Source organism: Dendropsophus ebraccatus, chromosome 1, assembly GCF_027789765.1.
Source record: "Dendropsophus ebraccatus isolate aDenEbr1 chromosome 1, aDenEbr1.pat, whole genome shotgun sequence".
NCBI lineage: Eukaryota > Metazoa > Chordata > Amphibia > Anura > Hylidae > Dendropsophus > Dendropsophus ebraccatus.
In genome coordinates, this window is record NC_091454.1 from 211,857,182 (window position 1) to 211,872,920 (window position 15,739).

The following is a 15,739-nucleotide window of genomic DNA, read 5'->3' on the forward strand; positions in this document are numbered from 1 at the left end:
CGATCGCTTAAAGCCTATCTCACACATTGGTTAAATCGGCGAACGACTGTTCATAAGGAACAATCTGCAAATTTTTGCGAACGATGAACGACGATTTGAGAAGTTGTTGAAAGATCAAAATGAACGATTTCTCGCTCGTCGTTTGATCGTTCGCAGCGTTTACACGTACGATTATTACTCGAATTCGATCGTTATCAAATTCGCACGATAATCGTTCCGTGTAAATGCAGCGTAAGACATGTCTGTGAGCGAGCAAAGGACTGGGACTTCCTGTGTTTTTTTTTGTTTTTTTTTGAACACAGAAAAGACCAAATATCATCATAGGGACATGACAGGAAGGGAGACACCTAGTGGTTATTTGTATAACCTTGATTTAAACATAGAAAAAAAAAAAAAAAGTATTTTGCAAAACTGCTGGTGATCACAATCCCTGTTCATTTCTTTTAAAATGTGGAAGCAGCCGTATACATCAAGCCCACTGCTATAGATGCCGTATACTCCTACTGTCGGGCAGGTCCATAGTGAGTCTTCTAAGGTTTCTGAGTACACCCTTGAAACTTCCAGAATGTTAACTATGCCACTTGTTAATATACTTGGCATTTCATTTCCCAACCATAAGATCCATATATTGTTGGGCTGCCAGGAACTCCAGGCTTGGAGAGTCCATTGTGATAAAGGTAAACACCCTGTACAGTGCACAAGTAATAGGTGGGGTCAGGGCCGCCATCAGGAATTTCGGGGCCCCATACAACCAAAGTGTCTGGGCCCCCCACATTAATAAAAAAAAAAATAGTGTGTTCGCCCCACGCCTTGCTGGGAGGTATAATTTGGTTCAGATCAATTCTAGAGAACTGGCTCATATACCCCATTTTCCCCAGTGGCTTAAAATGTAACCTCTGTTATACAGTTATAAAATTGTAGAAACTAAATGTGAACAAGGTGCAATTTAAATGTCACCATACAGACACTTACTTGTATAGCTGCCTCTTGTGCTCTGTATGCAGTGCATTATATTCACCCCTGCAACGTACAACTTATAGCGTGTCTACAAGCCCAGCGGGGCTCATTATGATGGAGACTAAAACTTATACAAAAGTGGGGTAGGGGTTCCCCTGTATTCAGAATGCTGTTGAGTACTAGGCAATGCCCCGTTTGGGGTTATTGAATTTCGAGGGTCTGGGGGGGCTGCTTGATTTGTATATGTTCACCAATTCCCCCCCCCCTCCCGGTATGCTCACTAACATAGAATATGTTGATAAGGCTAATATAATGAGGCTGTTCCATGTTAGTGAGCATATACAAATTCCCCCCCCCAGGCAGACTAGTTTAGCTCACCCAAGACAGTGGTAGCGAATACATGGCGGTGAGAACGCTTTCTAGGAGATCCTGTTTGTGCAGCAGAGGTGTCTTTATCCTGCTCTGCATAGACCCCCGAAATTCAATAATCCCAGACAGGGCATTGCCGAGCACTCAACAGCATTCTGAATACAGGGGAACCCCTACCCCACTCTTGTATAAGTTTTAGTCTCCATCATAATGAGCCCCGCTGGGCTTGTAGACACGCTATAAATTGTACGTTGCAAGGGTGAATATAATGCACTGCATACAGAGCACAAGAGACAGCTATACAAGTAAGTGTCTATTTGAATTGCACCTTGTTCACATTTAGGTTCTACAATTTTATAACTGTATAACAGAGGTTACATTTTAAGCCACTGGGGAAAATGGGATATATGAGCCAGTTCTCTAGAATTGATCTCACACACAGACACCAGCACACATGTATACACACATACAGACACCAGCACACATGTATACAGACATACAGACACCAGCACACATGTATACACACATACAGACACCAGCACACATGTATACAGACACCAGCACACATGTATACAGACACCAGCACACCAGGGCACGATGAAGTTTGAACTTTTGCAACCTGGAGAAATCACCTGATATCACCTGCAGTCCTATGTAACACCACATAACACAGTGGTATCTCTGAGTACAGATAATGTAGTAGATTTCACCTGCAGTCCTATGTAACAGCACAGATAACACAGTGATATCTCTAAGTATAGATCATGTAGTAGATGTCACCTGCAGTCCTATGTAACAGCACAGATAACACAGTGATATCCCTCTGAGTACAGATAATGTAGTAGTCACCTGCAGTCCTATGTAACAGCACAGATAACAGAGTGATATCTCTGAGTACAGATAATGTAGATGTCACCTGCAGTCCTATGTAACACCACAGATAACACAGCGATATCTCTGAGTACAGATAATGTAGTAGTCACCTGCAGTCCTATGTAACACAACAGATAACACAGTGATATCTCTGAGTACATATAATGTAGATGTCACCTGCAGTCCTATGTAACAGCACAGATAACACAGTGATATCTCTGAGTACAGGTAATGTAGCAGATGTCACCTGCAGTCCTATGTAACACTACAGATAACACAGTGATATGTCTGACTACAGATAATGTAGTAGCTGTCACCTCGGGGCACCCCCTACTAAATAATGTTCTACAAAATAAGAAAAGTGTCATACAGACTCACAGGTGACGTCTTCTTTGATCTGAGGCGTCACTTTCCCTTTTCCTCTCCATCCGGCCCAGACCTCCATGATGATTCCTTCCAGATATGTTTCATCTTTTCAGAACCTGCGAGACAAACAATTTAGGCTCCGCACATTTCTAGCAGCTTCCTTTCCTTTCTCCCCCCTGTAGGCTCCCATAGTAACTGCGCTGTGTGGTGTTATGTGCAGTAAAGCAAGTAGGAATGTGGGATGCCCCTGTATGTAGGATCCCCTGCTGTGCCCCCTGTATGTAGGATCCCCTGCTGTGCCCCCTGTATGTAGGATTCCCTGCTGTGCCCCCTGTATGTAGGATTCCCTGCTGTGCTCCCTGTATGTAGGATTCCCTGCTGTGCCCCCATGAGCTAATAATGCCCCCAGAGGTGCCCCCATATACTAATAATGCCCCCAGAGGTGCCCCCATGAACTAATAATGCCCCCAGAGGTGCCCCCATATACTAATAATGCCCCCGGAGGTGCCCCCATATACTAATAATGCCCCCAGAGGTGCCCCCATGAACTAATAATGCTCCCAGAGGTGCCCCCATGAACTAATAATGCCCCAGAGGTGCCCACATACACTAATAATGCCCCCAGAGGTGCCTCCATGAACTAATAATGCCCCCAGAGGTGCCCCCATGAACTAATAATGCCCCCAGAGGTGCCCCCATACACTAATAATGCCCCCAGAGGTGCCCCCATACACTAATAATGCCCCCAGAGGTGCCCCCATATACTAATAATGCCCCAGAGGTGCCCCCATACACTAATAATGCCCCCAGAGGTGCCCCCATACACTAATAATGCCCCCAGAGGTGCCCCCATACACTAATAATGCCCCCAGAGATGCCCCTATATACTAATAATGCCCCCAGAGGTGCCCCCATATACTAATAATGCCCCCAGAGGTGCCCCCAAGAACTAATAATGCCCCCAGAGGTGCCCCCATACACTAATAATGCCCCCAGAAGTGCCCCCATACACTAATAATGCCCCCAGAGGTGCCCCCATATGCTAATAATGCCCCCAGAGGTGCCCCCCATGAGCTAATAATGCCCCCAGAGGTGCCCCCATATACTAATAATGCCCCCAGAGGTGCCCCCATACACTAATAATGCCCCCAGAGGTGCCCCCATACACTAATAATGCCCCCAGAGGTGCCCCCATATACTAATAATGCCCCCAGAGGTGCCCCCATACACTAATAATGCCCCCAGAGGTGCCCCCATATACTAATAATGCCCCCAGAGGTGCCCCCATATACTAATAATGCCCCCAGAGGTGCCCCCATATACTAATAATGCCCCCAGAGGTGCCCCCATATACTAATAATGCCCCCAGAGGTGCCCCCATATACTAATAATGCCCCCAGAGGTGCCCCCATATACTAATAATGCCCCCAGAGGTGCCCCCCATATACTAATAATGCCCCCAGAGGTGCCCCCATATACTAATAATGCCCCCAGAGGTGCCCCATATACTAATATTGCCCCCAGAGGTGCCCCCATACACTAATAATGCCCCCAGAGGTGCCCCCATATACTAATAATGCCCCCAGAGGTGCCCCCATATACTAATAATGCCCCCAGAGGTGCCCCCATATACTAATAAGGCCCCCAGAGGTGCCCCATACACTAATAATGCCCCCAGAGGTGCCCCCCATGAGCTAATAATGCCCCCAGAGGTGTCCCCATACACTAATAATGCCCCCAGAGGTGCCCCCCATGAGCTAAAAATGCCCCCAGAGGTGCCCCCATATACTAATAATGCCCCCAGAGGTGCCCCCATATACTAATAATGCCCCCAGAGGTGCCCCCATATACTAATAATGCCCCCAGAGGTGCCCCCATATACTAATAATGCCCCCAGAGGTGCCCCCATACACTAATAATGCCCCCAGAGGTGCCCCCATACACTAATAATGCCCCCAGAGGTGCCCCCATATACTAATAATGCCCCCAGAGGTGCCCCCATACACTAATAATGCCCCCAGAGGTGCCCCCATATACTAATAATGCCCCCAGAGGTGCCCCCATATACTAATAATGCCCCCAGAGGTGCCCCCATACACTAATAATGCCCCCAGAGGTGCCCCCTTATACTAATAATGCCCCCAGAGGTGCCCCCATATACTAATAATGCCCCCAGAGGTGCCCCCATACACTAATAATGCCCCCAGAGGTGCCCCCATGTACTAATAATGCCCCCAGAGGTGCCCCCATATACTAATAATGCCCCCAGAGGTGCACCCATATACTAATAATGCCCCCAGAGGTGCCCCCATACACTAATAATGCCCCCAGAGGTGCCCCCATATACTAATAATGCCCCCAGAGGTGCCCCCATACACTAATAATGCCCCCAGAGGTGCCCCCATACACTAATAATGCCCCCAGAGGTGCCCCCATATACTAATAATGCCCCCAGAGGTGCCCCCATACACTAATAATGCCCCCAGAGGTGCCCCCATATACTAATAATGCCCCCAGAGGTGCCCCCATACACTAATAATGCCCCCAGAGGTGCCCCCATACACTAATAATGCCCCCAGAGGTGCCCCCATATACTAATAATGCCCCCAGAGGTGCCCCCATACACTAATAATGCCCCCAGAGGTGCCCCCATATACTAATAATGCCCCCAGAGGTGCCCCCATATACTAATAATGCCCCCAGAGGTGCCCCCATACACTAATAATGCCCCCAGAGGTGCCCCCATATACTAATAATGCCCCCAGAGGTGCCCCCATATACTAATAATGCCCCCAGAGGTGCCCCCATACACTAATAATGCCCCCAGAGGTGCCCCCATGTACTAATAATGCCCCCAGAGGTGCCCCCATATACTAATAATGCCCCCAGAGGTGCACCCATATACTAATAATGCCCCCAGAGGTGCCCCCATACAGTAATAATGCCCCCAGAGGTGCCCCCCATGAGCTAATAATGCCCCCAGAGGTGCCCCCATGAGCTAATAATGCCCCCAGAGGTGCCCCCATACACTAATAATGCCCCCAGAGGTGCCCCCCATGAGCTAATAATGCCCCCAGAGGTGCCCCCATATACTAATAATGCCCCCAGAGGTGCCCCCATATACTAATAATGCCCCAAGAGGTGCCCCCATATACTAATAATGCCCCCAGAGGTGCCCCCAAGAACTAATAATGGCCCCAGAGGTGCCCCCAAGAACTAATAATGCCCTCAGAGGTGCCGCCATACACTAATAATGCCCCCAGAGGTGCCCCCATATACTAATAATGCCCCCAGAGGTGCCCCCATACACTAATAATGCCCCCAGAGGTGCCCCCATACACTAATAATGCCCCCAGAGGTGCCCCCATATACTAATAATGCCCCCAGAGGTGCCCCCATATACTAATAATGCCCCCAGAGGTGCCCCCATACACTAATAATGCCCCCAGAGGTGCCCCCCATGAGCTAATAATGCCCCCAGAGGTGCCCCCATACACTAATAATGCCCCCAGAGGTGCCCCCATATACTAATAATGCCCCCAGAGGTGCCCCCATATACTAATAATGCCCCCATATACTAATAATGCCCCCAGAGGTGCCCCCATATACTAATAATGCCCCCAGAGGTGCCCCCATATACTAATAATGCCCCCAGAGGTGCCCCCAAGAACTAATAATGCCCCCAGAGGTGCCCCCAAGAACTAATAATGCCCTCAGAGGTGCCCCCATATACTAATAATGCCCCCAGAGGTGCCCCCATACACTAATAATGCCCCCAGAGGTGCCCCTATATACTAATAATGCCCCCAGAGGTGCCCCCATATACTAATAATGCCCCCAGAGGTGCCCCCATACACTAATAATGCCCCCAGAGGTGCCCCCCATGAGCTAATAATGCCCCCAGAGGTGCCCCCATACACTAATAATGCCCCCAGAGGTGCCCCCATATACTAATAATGCCCCCAGAGGTGCCCCCATATACTAATAATGCCCCCATATACTAATAATGCCCCCAGAGGTGCCCCCATATACTAATAATGCCCCCAGAGGTGCCCCCATATACTAATAATGCCCCCAGAGGTGCCCCCAAGAACTAATAATGCCCCCAGAGGTGCCCCCAAGAACTAATAATGCCCTCAGAGGTGCCCCCATATACTAATAATGCCCCCAGAGGTGCCCCCATACACTAATAATGCCCCCAGAGGTGCCCCTATATACTAATAATGCCCCCAGAGGTGCCCCCATGAGCTAATAATGCCCCCAGAGGTGGCCCCCATGAGCTAATAATGCCCCCAGAGGTGCCTCCATACACTAATAATGCCCCCAGAGGTGCCCCCAAGAACTAATAATGCCCTCAGAGGTGCCCCCAAGAACTAATAATGCCCCCAGAGGTGCCCCCAAGAACTAATAATGCCCCCAGAGGTGCCCCCCATATACTAATAATGCCCCCAGAGGTGCCCCCATATACTAATAATGCCCCCAGAGGTGCCCCCATACACTAATAATGCCCCCAGAGGTGCCCCCATATACTAATAATGCCCCCAGAGGTGCCCCCATATACTAATAATGCCCCCAGAGGTGCACCCATATACTAATAATGCCCCCAGAGGTGCCCCCATACACTTATAATGCCCCCAGAGGTGCCCCCATATACTAATAATGCCCCCAGAGGTGCCCCCATATACTAATAATGCCCCCAGAGGTGCCCCCATATACTAATAATGCCCCCAGAGGTGCCCCCATATACTAATAATGCCCCCAGAGGTGCCCCCATATACTAATAATGCCCCTAGAGGTGCCCCCATATACTAATAATGCCCCCAGAGGTGCCCCCATACACTAATAATGCCCCCAGAGGTGCCCCCCATGAGCTAATAATGCCCCCAGAGGTGCCCCCATACACTAATAATGCCCCCAGAGGTGCCCCCCATGAGCTAATAATGCCCCCAGAGGTGCCCCCATATACTAATAATGCCCCCAGAGGTGCCCCCATATACTAATAATGCCCCCAGAGGTGCCCCCATATACTAATAATGATCCCATATACTAATAATGCCCCCAGAGGTGCCCCCATATACTAATAATGCCCCCAGAGGTGCCCCCATATACTAATAATGCCCCCAGAGGTGCCCCCAAGAACTAATAATGCCCCCAGAGGTGCCCCCAAGAACTAATAATGCCCTCAGAGGTGCCCCCATATACTAATAATGCCCCCAGAGGTGTCCCCATACACTAATAATGCCCCCAGAGGTGCCCCCATATACTAATAATGCCCCCAGAGGTGCCCCCAAGAACTAATAATGCCCTCAGAGGTGCCCCCATATACTAATAATGCCCCCAGAGGTGTCCCCATACACTAATAATGCCCCCAGAGGTGCCCCCATATACTAATAATGCCCCCAGAGGTGCCCCCATATACTAATAATGCCCCCAGAGGTGCACCCATATACTAATAATGCCCCCAGAGGTGCCCCCATACACTTATAATGCCCCCAGAGGTGCCCCCATATACTAATAATGCCCCCAGAGGTGCCCCCATATACTAATAATGCCCCCAGAGGTGCCCCCATATACTAATAATGCCCCCAGAGGTGCCCCCATATACTAATAATGCCCCCAGAGGTGCCCCCATACACTAATAATGCCCCCAGAGGTGCCCCCATGAGCTAATAATGCCCCCAGAGGTGCCCCCATACACTAATAATGCCCCCAGAGGTGCCCCCCATGAGCTAATAATGCCCCCAGAGGTGCCCCCATATACTAATAATGCCCCCAGAGGTGCCCCCAAGAACTAATAATGCCCTCAGAGGTGCCCCCATATACTAATAATGCCCCCAGAGGTGTCCCCATACACTAATAATGCCCCCAGAGGTGCCCCCATATACTAATAATGCCCCCAGAGGTGCCCCCATATACTAATAATGCCCCCAGAGGTGCACCCATATACTAATAATGCCCCCAGAGGTGCCCCCATACACTTATAATGCCCCCAGAGGTGCCCCCATATACTAATAATGCCCCCAGAGGTGCCCCCATATACTAATAATGCCCCCAGAGGTGCCCCCATATACTAATAATGCCCCCAGAGGTGCCCCCATATACTAATAATGCCCCCAGAGGTGCCCCCATACACTAATAATGCCCCCAGAGGTGCCCCCATGAGCTAATAATGCCCCCAGAGGTGCCCCCATACACTAATAATGCCCCCAGAGGTGCCCCCCATGAGCTAATAATGCCCCCAGAGGTGCCCCCATATACTAATAATGCCCCCAGAGGTGCCCCCATATACTAATAATGCCCCCAGAGGTGCCCCCATATACTAATAATGATCCCATATACTAATAATGCCCCCAGAGGTGCCCCCATATACTAATAATGCCCCCAGAGGTGCCCCCATATACTAATAATGCCTCCAGAGGTGCCCCCAAGAACTAATAATGCCCCCAGAGGTGCCCCCAAGAACTAATAATGCCCTCAGAGGTGCCCCCATATACTAATAATGCCCCCAGAGGTGTCCCCATACACTAATAATGCCCCCAGAGGTGCCCCCATGAGCTAATAATGCCCCCAGAGGTGGCCCCCATGAGCTAATAATGCCCCCAGAGGTGCCTCCATACACTAATAAGGCCCCCAGAGGTGCCCCCAAGAACTAATAATGCCCTCAGAGGTGCCTTCAAGAACTAATAATGCCCCCAGAGGTGCCCCCATATACTAATAATGCCCCCAGAGGTGCCCCTAAAAAAACAAACATCCTACTCACCTAATCCGCTGTGTAGCTGCAGGCAGCAACTCTCCTCCTCCTCTTCGGGCTCCATCTTGCGAGCCGCAGGGACGGGACTTCCGGCAGGCGTGATGACGTCACATGATCACGCCTGCCAGAGAGGTGACGGCCCGGCCTCCCATAGGCTGCTGGTATGAAGTGCCGGCAGCCTATGGGAGAGAATACAGGAGGAGGACGCTGACAGGTCCTGCTCCTGTATTCTGATCGCTTTAATGTTCCGCCCGCTCAATGTGCGGGCGGAACATCAAAGCGATCAGTGCATCCCGAGAAGCTGCGCAGCCGCAGCTTCTCCGGATGCTCAAAAACAGGTAGCGTAGCGGACGGGGGGCGGCGGGCCCCATAGGGCCCCATAGACCCCCCCCGTGTCTCTTAGGGTCCGGGCCCCATAGGGCAGTACCACTTGTACTGCCCTATCGGCGGCCCTGGGTGGGGTAGATCAGGGGCACATAGAGGTTTTAAAGGGGAACAATACCTAATTTCATCTTCATGTCATACAGAAGAGGCCATTGCATAAACCTTAAAGGAATAGTTTTTTTTTTCTTTCTAATCAACTAGTGCCAGAAAGTGCTTCCAGTACTTATCAGCTGCTGCATGTCCTTCAGGAAGTGGTATTCTTTTCAGTCTAGAGAGCAGGATATATTTTTTATGGAGATTTGCTGCTGTTCTGGACAGTTCCTGACATGGACAGAGGTGGCAGCAGAGAACACTGTGTCAGTCTGGAAAGAATACACCACTTCCTGCAGGACATACAGCAACTGATAAGTACTGGAAGACTAGTGATTTTTTTTTAATAGTATCTCTGGCACTTTCTGGAACCAGTTGATTAGAATTATTTTTTTTTGTGAACTACCCCTTTAAAGGCAATATGTCATCAGATAATAACCTTTTGCTTATATCAGGTTTTTTGTATTTTGTATGAATTTTTTTCTTCTTCAAATCTTCTATTTTACTAGAAATAACATAAAATAATCATAGACGACCTGCTCCTTTACGTAACGAGATCACTTGTCTCTTTCCCGGCTGTCCTGGGCGAGTTCGTAAAATTCGGCCAGGTCAGCATCTTCAAGGTGAATTTCTCACAGACGGAAGCACTCAATGTCTCCCTGACACCATCCCTAATACAACAGCTTAAGACCGCCTTTTCCTTTAAGTGGAAGGACAAAGCGATAAAATATTTGGGTGTGCGGGTTCCCACCGATCTCACTAGTGTTTTTACACTGAACTTTCCACCCCTCTTGGCACGCACAAAATCAGAATTGACGGCCCACAACTGGCCTCAGTTGTCCTGGTTCGGGAGAATGAACGTCATTAAAATGGATATTCTCCCCAGATTTTTATATTTTTTCCAGGCCTTGCCTATCATTGTCCCTCATTCTTTTTTGAGACACCTCCAGGCCATTTTCACGAAATTTGTGTGGGGCGCCATGCGACCTCGGCTAAAATTCAAAACACTCACGAGGCCTAAACTGTCGGGGGGAGCCGGCCTGCCAGACCTCTCACTATACTATAAAGCTGCGGTTCTGATGAGAGTGGTGGAATGGTTTCATAACGTCGGAACTAAGCAGTGGGTCAGCCTGGAGGCGGCATTGTCTCCGTTAGCATTACGTTCTCTGCCATGGGTTTTGCCCATCCATAGACCCCATCTGGAATCTTTTCCATTCCTGACGCGCTGCTTTCTCCGAATTTGGGACAGACTACTGCCTCTATACTCCTTATCTCATCGCCCGGGCATCATGAGCCCCCTCTTTGGCAACCCCGCTTTCACCCCTGCGATGGATAGGGATACTTTTCTTCTGTGGTCCGCCTCTGAGGGTGCCAGATTGAGTCAGGTGCTGGGGGGAGGTCCCTCCGTGCGCCCCCTGTCTGAATTGTAGCGGACATGCGCGGAGAGAATTCTCTCTTGGTTCGAATACGAACAACTGAAAGCTTTCTTGCGATTTCACTTTCCCTCTGGGATTCTGGCGACTTCTTCCACTGACCTGGACACACTGCTATTGCAGACCACCCCACCGGAGAAGGTAATCTCTCATTGTACCAGCTGCTACTGCACAAGGACGCTGATAGGGATCTTCCGTTCGTCTCGGCTTGGGAAAGGGATCTTAATATTACCCTGTCTGTTGGTGCGTTTACACATAACGATAATTGGCCCGATCGTACGATTAACGATGTCGGAGTAACGATTATTTTTTCATAACGAGCAGCGTTTAGACGGTACGATATATCGTACGGAAAATTTGTTGTGCGATCGTTTTGCGAACGCTTTAGCCTATGTCACACATTGGTTAAATCGGCGAACGACTGTTCACACAAAACAATTTGCGATTTTTTGGGAACGACAAACGACGATTTGATAACATGTTGAAAGATCAAAATGCACGATGTATCGTTCGTCGTATGATCGTTCGCTGCGTTTACATGTACGATTATCGTTCGAATTCGATCGTTATCGCGCATATTCGTACGATAATCGTGTAAACGCAGCATGAAGCTGACAAATTAAAGATCTTTACACTGACCCACAAATTGCCTGCTGCCTGTATTGCTCAGGAAAAGAATTTTAAAATTCTAACAAGGTGGTACAGATGCCCCCAACTCTTGCACAGATTTTACCCGACTGTTCCTGCGACCTGCTGGCGTTGCGAGGCGGAGGTGGGCTCAATACTCCACGTCTGGTGGGACTGTGCGGTACTGCGGCCGTTCTGGGCAAAGGTCTTTGAAATATACACACAAGTCACTGGTAAAACGCTTTCACCCACACCTAGCATCGCACTGCGGTATCCGCGGTTAGGAAAGGACTGTTACGTCACTTCTTGACGGACGCTAGGGCAGTCACACCCAGACACTGGAAATCTCTGCCCCATGTTCTCTTGTTTGCTCCAGATTGTTGCGCCACTGGCGCCTTAGTTTCAGACTACGAGTTATTTGGGGGCGACTTAAGATTTTAGTGCACAACTCACACTGCCGCAACAACGAATTGTAATAACCTAAATGTTATTGTGATGTACACCATGGCGTTTTCTTTACCTTGCATATAGCGTTGCCCTAAGAGTCCGCAACATGGCTTTACCACATGTTAATACTGTTTATATGCATCTACTGTGGGGACTGCGCTCCCCCTCTGTACTGTTCTTTTTCTTATCTGTCATATAAGTAAAATTCTCCATAATAAACTTTGATTTACAAAAAAAATAAAAATAAAATAATCATGACATCGCAGTTTTCCTTCTCACCACTGGGTCTAAAACTAAGCTGAGACTTCCTGTTCTGTGTGTGATGATAAGGAGGAGGCTGCTGTAAAGTGGTCTGTACAGGAATACAGCGACAGGTGACAACCTTAGATAGACAGCACTAGTATAGCAGCTTCAAAGGTCACAGTATGAAAGAACCTTTAGAAATGTTTCACATTCATCTCGATGGAACAGGTGCCGTCTATTGTTGTTTGTGTCCATGAGGCTTGCCGTAAAGTGTATCATTAAATGCTGTTAAATAAGCTCAGGCAATGGCCGCCCCCATAACAATGTATGAAAGATGCAATAAAAAAAATTAACATTTCTACCGAAGAATTCTGGAAAGAAGGCTATGCAAAGCTGCTCTCTGATGCCACCTTTTGGAGGTAGCTTTACCTTTAAGGGGAACCTGCTTATATGTCCGTGTAGCTGCCTACCTCCTCGTGTTCTTATCTTTGTAGGTGCTGCTGTTTTGGAGCAATTATTTCCTTACAAGGGGGTTATCCAGGATTATACAAAACACAGCTGCTTTCTTGCAAAAACAGCGCCACCCCTGTCCTCAGGTTGTGTGTAGTATTACAATTCGGCTCCATTCACTCCAATGGAACTGAGCTGCAATACCACATCTAAACGGAGGACAGGAGAGGTCCTGTTTCTAGAAGAAAGCAGCCATGTTTTTGTAAGTTTGGATAACCCCTTTAAGAAATATGTAAATAAGATCTGTTGGGGCTATGGGGGCATTCTTCAGGCCGCTCAGCACATGAAGGAAAATAACAGTCGTATAGAAACACAGAACTTCATGGCATCTCCGGTGTCATCACTGCACTTCCATCAAAGGCCACCAGAGCGGCAGTAGTGGGCTGCAGTGGCAGATCTTACTTTTTACCCTATTCCCAGTGTACATACGGTTGCTGGGAGTCACTTGGCGCCTCATTTTCTTATAGGATGAGATCTTAGGTTTGGGATTTGTAACATTACTTGAGATTCATGACATTGTCTATTACTTATCTGTTGCCGATAGCAACCAATCGCTGCTCAGCTTTCATTTTTCAGGCGCAGAATACAAAATGAAACCTGCGCTGCGATTGGTTGCTATAGGTGACAGTTGTTCTCCTACCTAGACAGTTGCCTAACAATCCTGTTATGTAATTTCTAGGAGCTCTGAGGACACCTAGTGGCCGGCACTGGTATTACCTGTTGGGGAAATCTTTCTGCAGCTGTGTTTTACCTTCACGAACCAAGGACACACAATTGGTATAAGCAGATTTAGATGTCGTATATTGGTCAGTATTTTTAGCCAAAAACATTAATGGCAGCCTTATTGAACAGCCTGATGCTGTGTTTACACGGAACGATTATCTTTCGAATTTGTACGATAACGATCGAATTCAAACGATAATCGTACGTGTAAGCGCAGGGAACGATCAAACGACCAGCGAGAAATCGTTCATTTTGATCCTACAACATGTTCTTAAATCGTCGCTCGCAAAAAATTTGCAGATCGTTCCGTGTAAACATTCGTTCACCGATTTAACATATGTGCGAGATAGGCTTAAGCGATCGCAAAACAATCGCCAAACGATTTATCTGTACGATATATCGTTCCGTCTAAACGCTGATCATTATAAAAAAAAAATCATTACTTCGAAATCGTTAATGGTACGATCGGGTGAATTATCGCTCTGTGTAAACGCAGCATTATCCACTGTTATAAATCTGGCGCAATCTTAGGGTCCTATTATGGTGGTTTTACACGGAACGATTATCGTTCGTATTTGCACGATAACGATCGCATTTGAGCGATAATCGTTCCGTGTAAGCACAGCAAACGATCAAGCGACCAGCGAGAAATCATTCATTTTGACCTTTCAACAAGTTTTCAAATCATCCTTGGTCTTTCGCAAAAAATTCGCAGATCGTTCTGTGTAAACAGTCTTTCACCGATTTAACCTATGTGTGAGATGGGCTTAAGCGATCCCAAAACGATTGCAAAAGATTTTTCCGCACGATATATCGTTCCGTCTAAAGCTGATCGTTATGAAAAACACATCGTTCATTCGAAATCGTTAATCGTGCGATCGGGCGTGTAATTATCGCTCTGTGTAAAAGTACCATTAGACTGAGCGATTTTTAACGATTAACAACTAACGATTGACGATCGCAAACGAGATTGTTTATCATTAACCTGAAATCGTTCACCATATTACACAGAACAATAATCGTTAGTTACGATCGTTACTATGATTGTTACTATAATCGTTTATTCCTTCTGATCCCAGCAAAACAATGAACAATGTGCAATCACACTGAACGATTAGTGAAAAAACGCGGAACTTGAGCGAACGAACGTGGAATTACAGCGAACGATTATCGAACGATTAATGATAATTTTAGGTTCAGATCTAAATCAACGATCAATGACATACGAACGATTTTTCGATTGTTGTCTGCAATTACACAGAACGATTATCGTTTAAATTCGAACGATTTAACGATTTTTCGCACGATAATCATCCCATGTAATAGGGCCCTTAGACCATCTAGCCTAAGGTTACAAACCCACTTGCCGGATCTGCAGCGAGTCTCCATGCTGCGTTTTTGCAGCGAGACTCGCTGCAGATCCCGGCCCTATACTTTTAATGGCAGACAAACACGCAGCAGGGATGTACATCCCTGCTGCGAGTTTGTCTGCAGCCCACCCCATTAACCCCCGGCCGCCGGAGCTGATACTTCACCTGATCCCGGCTCCGGCGGTTCGCGATGTCTTCAGCAAGCCGGAGCGGGGACCAGGCCCGCAGCCCCGGCTGCCCGATCGCCCCCCCGCAGCCCCGATCGCACACACGCCCCCGGCCGCCCGATCGCCCCCCCCCCCCCGCAGCCCCGGCCGCCCGATCGCACGCCCCCCCGCAGCACTGATCGCACGCCCCCCCGATCAAGCGGTCCCCGCTCCGGCTTGCTGAAGACATCGGGAACCGCCGGAGCCGGGATCAGGTGAAGTATCAGCTCCGGCGGCCGGGGGGTTAATGGGGCGGGCTGCAGACAAACTCGCAGCAGGGATGTACATCCCTGCTGCGTGTTTGTCTGCCATTAAAAGTATAGGGCCGGGATCTGCAGCGAGTCTCGCTGCAAAAACGCAGCATGGAGACTCGCTGCAGACCCGCCAAGT

General features: G+C 48.5%; 1 protein-coding gene across 1 annotated transcript in view; it reads right to left on the reverse strand.

Moving 5' to 3' along the window:
* Positions 1 to 13,585, reverse strand: part of SLC44A2 (solute carrier family 44 member 2 (CTL2 blood group)) — a 60,975-nt gene extending 47,390 nt beyond the window's left edge. The window contains exon 1 of the mRNA XM_069946601.1: positions 13,480 to 13,585. Coding sequence (XP_069802702.1) covers positions 13,480 to 13,507 — 28 coding nt within the window. The 5' untranslated portion in view covers positions 13,508 to 13,585. The remainder of the gene's footprint in view (positions 1 to 13,479) is intronic.
* Positions 13,586 to 15,739: the final 2,154 nt, after the last annotated feature.